The sequence below is a fragment of the Elephantulus edwardii genome, unplaced genomic scaffold (genome assembly GCF_000299155.1).
Source record: "Elephantulus edwardii isolate Elephantulus edwardi_28Jun2011 unplaced genomic scaffold, EleEdw1.0 scaffold00045, whole genome shotgun sequence".
In the NCBI taxonomy this organism is placed as follows: Eukaryota; Metazoa; Chordata; class Mammalia; order Macroscelidea; family Macroscelididae; genus Elephantulus; species Elephantulus edwardii.
In genome coordinates, this window is record NW_006399795.1 from 15,399,825 (window position 1) to 15,410,693 (window position 10,869).

At 49.8% G+C, this 10,869-nt stretch overlaps 1 protein-coding gene across 1 annotated transcript in view; it reads left to right on the top strand.

Annotated features, from left to right (window-relative positions):
- Window positions 1–5,409: 5,409 nt before the first annotated feature.
- MORN1 (MORN repeat containing 1) overlaps window positions 5,410–10,869 on the top strand; it is a 135,407-nt gene continuing 129,947 nt past the window's right edge. The window contains exon 1 of the mRNA XM_006885931.1: window positions 5,410–5,485. Within this exon, the coding sequence (XP_006885993.1) occupies window positions 5,410–5,485 (76 nt within the window). The remainder of the gene's footprint in view (window positions 5,486–10,869) is intronic.

Below are 10,869 nucleotides of genomic sequence, written 5' to 3' on the forward strand. Positions count from 1 at the left end.
CTGTAACTGGGAGGAAAACGCAGAGGACTTTTAAAACTAGAAAACGCAGCACAATGTGCAAACTATGCCACTTTCCCCAGTGCTGCCAACATTTCTGTGCACTGTCTGTCAGCTGTGAGGGCCAGCCTGTCCCCGCCATGGCTCCTTCCCTTGCATGTGTGTGCAAGCACTCACGGTGCCCATCAGGAAAAGCAGCCCAAGCTGGGGCATGTGCTGGGAGGACTGTCACTGTGCACAATGCCAGCAGTGCTGGGAGGACTGTCACTGTGCACCATGCATGCAGCACAGGGCTGGCTCTCACTCGCAAGGATCATCATCCCAGGCACCTCAGCAACTCACAGGCCCCACTCCTCTATCACTGCTCTGACCCGGCGTCACAGCTCTGACCTCCAGCATCAAGGCCTGCGTTCACATTTCTGTGCCCCACCTTACTCAGCCAGTCCCCACAAGCGGTCTGTGGCTCACCCATCCTCAGACCCTGTGGCCTGTGCAGCCATCAGAGCCCTCTTTATCAGCTCCCCTGGGACCCCTCTCCTTTAAGCCCATGACAGGCTGCTGTCCAGGCTGTGGTCTGTGCTGCCAGTGGGCCTAGCCAACCCAGCCCACTGCAACAGGCACAATCTCCTCCTTTCAGGCCCAATGTCTCTACGCCAGGGACTGAGCCACCCACTACCCATAAGCCGAGCCCCGAGCCTGCAAATGTTCACAGCAGTGGTCTCTGGTCATATGACCAGGCCTAGTGCAGCTTCCTGTACAGAGTGACTTTCCACTAGGGAGGCTTCCACACAGGTGCCCGGGAAACCTTCTAGCCAGGCCTCGACTCTGGCAAAACCCTTCCACACCCCATCATCTTCACAGGTAAGGTCCAAACTCCAAACACTCCAGTCGGGATTCCTGATGTGAACTCTGCCCTCGACCTCAATGCCCACATCTGCCCTGTTGAGCACTCTGGGCGCTCGATGCACATGTTCCTGCCCCATGCATGTCTCGGCAGATGCAGCCCGTCAGGAGCGCCTGCCTGCCTCCACTGCGGTTCACCACCAGCTTTGTGGAGTACAGGGCATGCTCGCCCCCTCTGGTCTCTGCTGGTTGCTGGGGGCCTTACCCACACTCCATTGCATGCTGGCTGTTCTCCTCTGCCATCTGGAAGCCCCTGGATCAGGACGTTATCCCTCACTGTGGTGGCTGTGGCCACCGGGGCCGAGGACAGAGTTAGTCCCTGAGCTAAACATCTTTCATATGTCAAAACTTTTTCTAAACTGGGTATTTAGGAACATGTAGATTAATGAAAAATAACCACTTCTGATTGCACTGACCCCAACTCATGGCAGCTCCACGTGCGTCAGTGGAGAGCCGCACCTCAGTCTTCAGGAGGTGTTCAGTGGCGCTCTTAAAAAAGTAGACCACAAGGCCTCTCCTCCAAGGTGCCTCCGAGCAGAGTCAAACATCCAACCTTTCAGTGAGTGAGCAGCTGAGTGCAGTAACCTTTAGCTCCACCCAGAAACTCCAATTACAAAACAGCAGTCTTTAAAAACTTTCTTCCCCCAAAGCTAGATTATCTGTTTCGTACATAAACTGAAATTTCAAAAGGAAAATACCTTCTAGATTAGCAGTAGTCAGTTTATCCTGTGCTCTAGTTTAGAACACAGGTAATCCTAGCTGCGTCTGACTTTCAACATGCTGTTGTGATTGTGTGGGGAATTAGCCTGTGAGAACCAAGGTGCCCACATTAATTTCCAAATAATCAAGGAAGGGCGGGCACAACTAATCCTGCTTCACAGAGGAAGAGTGAAACTCAGGTGACCTGAGCTCCCGCCACAGCCAGTGCAAGGGGCCAGGGCCAGCCTGGCCACAGGCTGGGTCCGCTCAGCAAATCGAGTTCCACTGGGCTGGGTTCACAGGACTCCTGGTTTCAGGGAACAGCACTTCTGAGGAAGCAGCACCTGTACTTCTATTTTAGGGATGGGGCACCGGCAGCCCCAAGTCTGTCGGTGCAGTCTCTCCCAGGAGAACAGTGCCTCCCCCGGCTGCCTGCTGTGACCGCAGGTTTGAGAACATCTGGAGACACCTTTCAAGGGTGGTTCTACATTCCCTGAGCTGACAGCAGAGGCCTCCAACAGACCACCTGACCACACTGGTCACACTCCGTTTCCTCACCTATAAAGTGATGCCCAATCAAGCACTGGCCACTAAGGACCGAGAACACCATTCCACAGCAACCTCGGGGCCAAATCCACTCATAGAGGGGCGAACAAGAGACTCACTGGCTCAAGAACTACCTGTCCACAGTGGAGCTGGAACGTGAAACCGGATGACACGAGCCCAGCGCCTTCCCATTCACAGCCCTCACTGATAAGAGTCTTGGAAAATGAAGCCAGTCAGCTCCACCAGGCAAGCCCGAATCTCAAGTGGACGAGTTTTTCTACTGCAATTCCAACACGAGACCTTGATCAGGCACACCACCAGGCAAGGCACGGACACAGCACGACCAGGAAGCACTGGTACAGACAGACCAAAGTACCAGGAACCACAGTGGAAGAAACAAGGAACTGCCCTTTGCTCCTCTGTGGGCTGTACAAACCCACACTGTGACTTCAGTCAGTGACTTCACTGACCATCATGCTGTGAGGAAGCGAGGTGCCATTTTCACATTCAACTGGGGAGAGGACCCTCTCCAGAAGGGGCTAAGAAAGGGACTGCAACACAGTTTCCTACCACTAGAATCAGTGACCTAGAACGCAGCCGTCTTGTTCAGGCCAAAGCCAGCACTTTGGTAATAACATTCATCCTCAACTTTCTTACAAGCTTGCTTGTGCTTCACTTCCTTCTAAGTTATGTGCTTTCTGACCAGTGTTTACCATTAAACACTTGCATATGAACTGAACCGGCAAGAGTAATATTAGGACAAACCACCTGACTAGTTCGTCAAAGCACGTTCTCCAAGAGCTATGTTTAAACTGGTCTTGTTCTTTCAAGTGGAAAACCCACTAAAAATACACGATGTGACAAACTGAAAATGCCCTGAAACACTGCTCTCCAGCTGATGAGCTCATCTCCAAGGGAGCACAACACTAGGCAGGGTCAACATGGTGCAGGCTCAATGCAGGATGTGAGCTTTGGGTTCTAATTGCTGCTTTGAGATCCCATCTCTGCTGCTTTCTAGCGGGCTGACCTAACAGGGCCTGAGCCTCTGATCTGTAAAACGGGGCCACCTGTGCTTTGAGTGTCCTCCTCAAAGGGTTCTTGGGAGGGCTGGCTGGGCTGATCCAGGTGAAGCACTCGGCACCAGGGCTGGCACTGGGAGCCAGCGCCACAGGTATGCCAGCCAATTTCAAACATGTCAAACTTGTTCCAGATCAGCGCTGCTCCCCTACTGTTCAACCTACTCCCCTCTGTCCTTTCTAAAGGCACCTCTTTGAGGAGGTCCTCCAGGCCAAGCACCCAGTCCTTTATTCCAGAGCACCTTATTTCTATTTAGTGCAACAACACGACCTTTAGCAGCCCCTCACCCCCAGTTTCTTTCTCTGCTTCTCCCTACAAGACTGAAAAGGGGAATGGTGCCTGTTTGGTTTGCTGCTGGGCAGAGAAGCACCTGCCATGTAGCACACAGACAAGCAATAAATTACCATCTGTGGAATTACTTTACGCCCAGCCACACAGGCATAAGCTGAGAAAGCAAGCTAAAACCATTGCCAGCAAAAACTTCTTAGACATAACAGAAGTTGTAGCAAGATCGTGCACTTGTCTTTGAGGGTCCACCTTCCCCTTTCCCCAGAAGCCCTTCCATTGGTATCCATCCATCCAAAACAGAAATGCAGACTCTTCTGTCTGGCACAGACACAGGGGGGGTTTGCCCTTCTGGTTCCTCTCCCACAGCATACTACAGGCTGCTTGCCCGGGGTCCTCCCGAGTTCTCCATTCTCCTGGTGCTGTCCCCTGAGCTGGATAATGACCCCATCTTATCTGCTCCTTCCCCGCACACATTGCACATTCCGGCCTCGGTCCCTCTGTCCTCTGGCCAATGACCTGAACGACAGCCGCTCCCTCCATGCCATGGGGCGGGGCAGAGCTGTGCCTGGCGCCCCACGGGCTCTAAGCAGACTCGCTTCAATTATTCATTCATGCGGAGTACTCCCATTTTACACATACTAGGAAGCGAAACCTCAAGCCAACTTCAGCAGAAACGACTCTGGCAAAACTTCCAGGACAATCTCGATCCTCTAAAGTTTAAAAGGAGCCTAATGAACAGGGTTTCTCAAAACCGAGACAGCCCTCCAGTCCGATCCAAGAAATAGACGTTTACGGTGGTGTCAGCGTGGACGGGTAGAACGTAGGCCTGATTGATGATTTTATTACCTTAATTTTCAATAATGTTAAGCTGTTGTCAGGTGACCTCGAGTCGACTACGACTTATAGGAAGCCTGCGAACAACAGATCTGAATCCTGCCTTCTCCTGTGCCACCCTCATCCTAGAACACGGGATTATTAAACTCCCTTTTGGCCCATTCAGTAGTTTTCACCATGATGTTGTAACACTGAAATGCTATAGCTGAGCCGTGTGATCATCAACAAGGCTACGGGGCGGAGAGGAGAAATCTCTCGACAACAAATCTATTGCAATTCTACCAGAATTTAGGAGGTGAGCAACCAACAACTTTCCCAGCCAAGTGGGACGGGAGCAAGAAGGTGCCATCGCGGGCGGGCCATGCTGTCCTCCCCGGGGCAAGGCCGCCCCCTCGTCCCGCAGACCCCGGCCTGCAGCTGGGCGGGCCGGCTGGGGGTGTGGCCTCGGAGGCGCTCACCGACCCCGGCCTGCGTGGGTGACGGTGCTCTCAAAGCTCCAGGGCCCTAGGCCTCCCCGCCAGCAGCCGATCGCGGCCTTGACAGCCGGGAAAGAAGAGGTGGCGCGCTGGTCCAGCCCGGTCACCCGCCGCCACGCAAACCACCGGCACAAGCAGGCCCGCCCTAACCCCGCCTGGCACCTGGCAGCGCCGCGGCGGCCGAGCCACGGTTTCCGTCAGGGCACCGGGAAAGAGGACCTGGCAGGCGGCAAGCCGCGCATCGCTCGCTTTGGGACTCTGCAGCCAGCACTTCCACTCCGTCCGCCGCGGCGCCGCCTCCAGGCTTCCAAGATGGCCGCAAGGAGGAGCCTAGAGCTCCAACCATTTCCGCTTCCGGTACGGACTGCGCGACCGTTGGAGAGCGGCCACTCAGCGGAAGGGAGCGCACGCCGGAAACGCGGTACGCTGCGCTGGCGCGGTTGATTCCTCTGACTCCAACCCGGAGAAATCCAGTCCAGAGATAATTGTTAGTCTAAAGGCTGACAGCTCCGCGGTCACGCCCCATCACGACCAGACTACCAATGGAAGAGGGCTTTACTGGTTGCTAAGGCAAACCGGTAGCGGCAAGATGGCAGCCGCTGGTCCCGGGAACCCAACTCCGGGTTCCCTGTACCAGGACGCGATTGGGCGGCCGCCGCAGGACGGTAACGACCATAGGGCTGAACAAGCCCATGGGAAACGGGAGTATCCTGAACCCCTGCTGAAATTTTACAGCAGAGGAATGTTTTGGGTGATCCCTGACCCCCTCACCCCTAGTTTTTCAGATTGGGAAATCAAGTCCTGGAGCTAGGTGGCAGTTACTCGACAGCCACCTACGCACCCAACCTTTCGCTCCAACGCGCACCTTTCTCAAGATCCGACTCGCACCTACTCAGGCTTCTCCTTCCCCAAAGGAGCTCTTGACACCTTCACCCTATGCACTTCCTCCCCACTCCTACCCTGACCCCTTCCAATCTCTAGAGGTTTTTAGGAACCGAACATGAATGGGAAAGTGCTCCTGGGCACAATAGAGTATCAGAACCAGCAGGGAGATTGAGGTTTCCTGAACACCCAGCTGTTGGAATGAAGAGTTTTTATCCCCAGGATTGGGAGAGTTAAAATAGACACCAACCTGGTGTTGTCTAGAAATGTTAGGACATGTTTTCAGAAGCCGTGCATAGAAGCCGTTCATGAAATCTAAGGAATGGGACCGGAATGAGTTATGCAGGTCAATACCTACAAGTAGAACCCTGACTTGACTTTATGGCGATATAAGAGCCTGTGCCTCTTCCTGTCCTCCACCCTTCCCTATGTCACACTAAGATATGCCTGAGATGCCGGCAGAATAGGACCTACAGCGCCGCAGAGGAATTGTGGGATGCGGCAACAGGTACTGAAGGAGCAGGGAAGGAAGAGAGTGATAGAGTGAATCAAGGGATCACAGACTGGAGATGTGTTGGTCTGCAACCAAGGAGGGTACTTGGGCCCTGAAAGATGTGCATTCCTGTCTAAATTGTTAAAGACAGTGAGGACATGTCCTGCAGGCAGGCAGGACTGGAGCAGGAACAGCCCTACAAGGCGCTCAGAGGACAGGACCTGGAAATCAAGCTACCTTGTTTGTTTGATGGATCATTTTTTAAATGTGCGACCCAGTTTATATCCAAAGACTTAACAGGTAGACAATCAGGTGATACACAGGGATTTATTTATCACTCTTACTGACAAAAGAACAAACTTCTGTGAAGTCAAGATGGTCAGGGAAAACGCTTTGTTTCAAATCACAAAGCACCACTCAGGACCTCCTTGCACACCAGCCCCTGAAGGAGACCAGGAAGTCTCACACACACACACACACACACACACACACCCTGCCAGAGTGTTGTAAAAAACCTTAAAAAAAAAAAAAACCAAAAAACTCAAACCTTGCCATTTTCCAATCAAGCCTTCAGAAGCACCCATCACCATCAACATCCATACTTAGGAATTGTCTAGTTTCTTATAACCTTATAACTTGGCTATCCCTAACCCTACCTATTGCAGTAGCTACTCTCTTCTGTTTGTGTGTCCCCAAATCCCCAAGTGCTGCTCCTGCACCAAGGACTCTACCTTCTCCATTTTGACATGGCTAATCCTACTCCCCCTGAAATTTCAGAACTCTCTTCCACCTCCACCAGGCTAAGCCCACTCCTTCTGATCTCAGCTCAGATGTCAACTCTTCAAGAAGACTCCCCAGTCTTCCCAACATCCTGAATGACCTCTGCTCTCAGAGGACCCTGCACTTATTCCAACTTGGCCTCACCATCCCTTGAGTGTGGCATCAAACAGGGGCCTTCTTAGGTTCTTGTTATGTGCCATTGAGTCAACTACAACTCATAGTGACCCTATGCACAACAGCTCTGAACCCTGCTCTATCCTGAGCCAATCTCACAGTCTCTGACACACCTACCCTCACTACCCCAGTTATTGTGTCTCTCCATCTCATCCAGGGTCTTCCTCTTCTGCGCTGTCCTTCCACCCTTCAAGCATGATATCCTTCTCCAAAGATTGGTCCCTCTTGGCTATATATTCAAAGTGTGAGATGGAGTCTCAAAATCCTTGCCTCTAAGGAGAAACTTGGCTTCACCCTCTCCAGGACAGACCTGTTCTCTTGGCAATCATGGTATGTTCAATACCTCTCTCTAGCACCACAACTCAAAGGTATCAATTTTTCTTCTGTAATTCCTAGCCACTGCCCATCTCTCTGATGCAGAGGAAGTAATTGTGAAGACCATGGCCTGGATCAGATGCACCTTAGTCTCTACATTGGCATCCTTGCTCTTCACTCTGGAAAGATCCCTGACAGCAGATTTTCCTAATACAATTCATCTTTTGATTTCCTGACTGATGGTGCCAAGAGTATTGATTGTGGAACCAAGCAAGCTGAAATTATTAACAATCTCAATCTCCATATATCCTGGCTTGGTGGTGAGAATCTTCATTTTATTAATGTTGTGCTTCAATCCATATTGCAAACTACAATCCTTGACCCTCTGCAGGAAATGCTTCATGCTCTCCTCAGTTTCAACAAGTAAGATTGCATCATCCTCCAATCCTGATGCCACATTCCTCCTCTCGAATGATCTGTTCTGCATACAGATTGAAAAGGTATGGAGACAGGACACATCCCTGATGCACTTCATTTCTGATTTTGAACCGTGCAGTGTTCCCTGGCTCTGTTCTGATGGCCACCTCCTGGTTCAAGTGTAGGTTTTACATAAGCACAATTAGATGTTCTGCAATTCCCATTCTTCTCAAGGTTAGTGTTTACAACAAAAGGGTAACTTTAATAAATAGAAGTTTGTTGTGGTTTAGGAGGCTAGAATTCAAAACTCAGGTTACTGGCTCTCTTGTTATTATTGTTAGATGTCATCAAGTCAACTATGACTCACCATGACCTTTTGAACAGCAGATCTGAACCTTGCTCTATCCATCATCCTCACCATCTCTGTCACCCTGCATCTCGGTCAGCTGTTAATCCGTCTCACTGAGGGTCTTCATCTCTTTCTCTGACCCCCTACCTTCCCCAGCATGTCTCCCTCTGAGGACTGATTTCTTCCTGAAAATATCCCCAAAGTAAAGGGAGACAGTGTTTCATCACCCTTGCCTCCAAGGTGCACTCTGATTGCACTTCCTCCAAGACTGATTTGTTCTTTTGGAACCTGTTGTCAGTTGATTACGCAGAAGAGGAAGACCCTGGATGAGATGGAGTGACACAATAACTGGGGTAATGAGGGTAGGTGTGTCAGAGACTGTGAGATTGGCTCAGAATAGAGCAGGGTTCAGAGCTGCTGTGCATAAGGGTCACTATGAGTTGTAGTTGACTCAATGGTACATAACAAGAACCTAAGAAGGCCCCTGTTGTATCCTATGCCATCCTCACAATCTCTGACATACTTGAGCTCTTTGCAGTAGTTGTGTGTCAGTCCATTTGCTTGAGGGTCTTCCTATCTTTCACAATCCCTCCACGTTTCCAAACATCATGTCTTTCTCCAAGGAATTGCTTCTCCTAGCAAAGTGTCCAAAGTGTGTGAGACAAAGCTTTATTATCTTTGTCTCCAAGGAGCCCTCTGACTACACCTTCTTCCAAGACATCCGTTTGTTCTTCTGGCTGTCCATGGGATGTGCCACACTCTTCTCCAACACCACAGCTCAAAGGCATCAATTCTTCTGTCATCCTTATTCATTGTCCAGCTCTTAGATGCAGAGCAGGTAATTGAAAAGACTGTGGCCTGAATCAGATGCACCTTAGTCCTCAAACTGACATCATTGTTCCTCACTAACTTGGAGAGGTCTCTGACTGCAGGCTTTCCTAGTGTAATACATCTGATTTCCTGATTGCTAGTACTAAGGGTGTTGATTGTGGATCCAAGTAAGATGAAGTTGTTGGCAGTTCCAATCTTTTCTCCATCTATTATAATGTTGCCTATCATCCAGTGGTGAGAATTTTCATTTTCTTGACGTTGAGATGCAATCTATATTGAAGGTTGTAGTCTTTGGTCTTCTGCAATAAGTGCTTCAAATCCTCATTTTCAGCAAGCAAGGCTGTGTCGTTTGTATAGCAAAAGTTGATGAATCTGACTCTACTCCTGCTGCCACATTCCTCCTCCTCCAGGGTCCAGCTTCTTGAATACTTTGCTCAGCATATAGATTGAATGAGTATGGAGAAAGTGCAGCCAGGGGGCTCCCTTGGAGGCAAGGATGGCGAAGCTCCATCTCACATACAAGAGCCAGTGGTAATGAAGGAAGAAGTCTGAACTGCACTGAAGGCATTGGAATAAAGTAAGCCCTCAAGAATTGATGGGATACCAGTTGACATGTTTCAAATCACAGATGCAGCACTGGATGTGGCCAGCTGACTGGAAGTGATCCATATTTGTTTCCATTCTCAAGAAAGGTGATCCAGCAGACTGGAAATTATCTCACAATATCAGTAATACCACATGTGAGCAAAATAATGCTGAAGCTCATTAAAAAAACATAACAGAATTGATGGCATACCAATTGACATATTTCAACAAAAAGATGCTGCCCTGGATGTGCTCACCAAGTTGAGCCAAGAAGTCTGGAGGAAAACCACCTGGCCAACTAACTGGAAAGAGATCTATATTTGTTCCCATTCCAAAGAAAGGTAACCTGACAGAGTGTGAAATTATCAAACAATATCATTGACATCACATGCAAGCAAGATTCTGCTGAAGATTATCCAAAAATGACTGGAACAGCACATCAACAGAGAACTTTCTGAAGTGCAGGCTTGGTTTAGAGGAGGCCGTGGTACAAGGGATATTATAGCCAATGTTACATGGATCTTGGCTGAAAGCAGGGAGTACCAGAGGAATGTCTATGTGTGTTTCATTGACTATGCAAAGGCATTTAACTGTGTGGATCACAGCAAACTGTGGCATGTGGCATCAGGATTGGAGGAAGACTCATCAACAATCTGTGTTATGCAGATGACACAACCCTGCTTATTGAAACTGAGGAGGACCTGAAGTGCTTGCTACAGAAGGTGAAGGACTACAGCCTTCAATATGGGTTGAAGATCAACATCAAGAAAACAAAGATTCTAGGGGAGCTCTGGTGGCCTAGTGGCAAGGAGCTGCAACTACAATCCCAGAGGCGCACGGTTCGAATCTACCAGATGCTCTGCCGGGGAAGGAGGGACAATATCCTCCTGTACCAGTCAGATTTGATTTGACGATACACTCACACAAAAATAATAAAATAGAAAAAAAGAAAACAAAGATTCTTATCACAGGGCTGTTTGGCAGCATCACGACAGATGAAGAAATTGAGATTGTTAACAGCTTTAGTTTGCTTGCCTTCACAATCAACACCCTTGGCAACAGCAGCCAGGAAATGAAAAGACGGGAAAGTCTGCTGTCAGAGACCTCTCCAAAGTGCTGAAGAATGATGTCAGTCTGGAGACTCAGGTGCGCCTGACCCAGGCCATAGTCTTTGCAGTTACTTGCTATGCATCAGAAAGCTTGACAATGACTAGGGATGATAG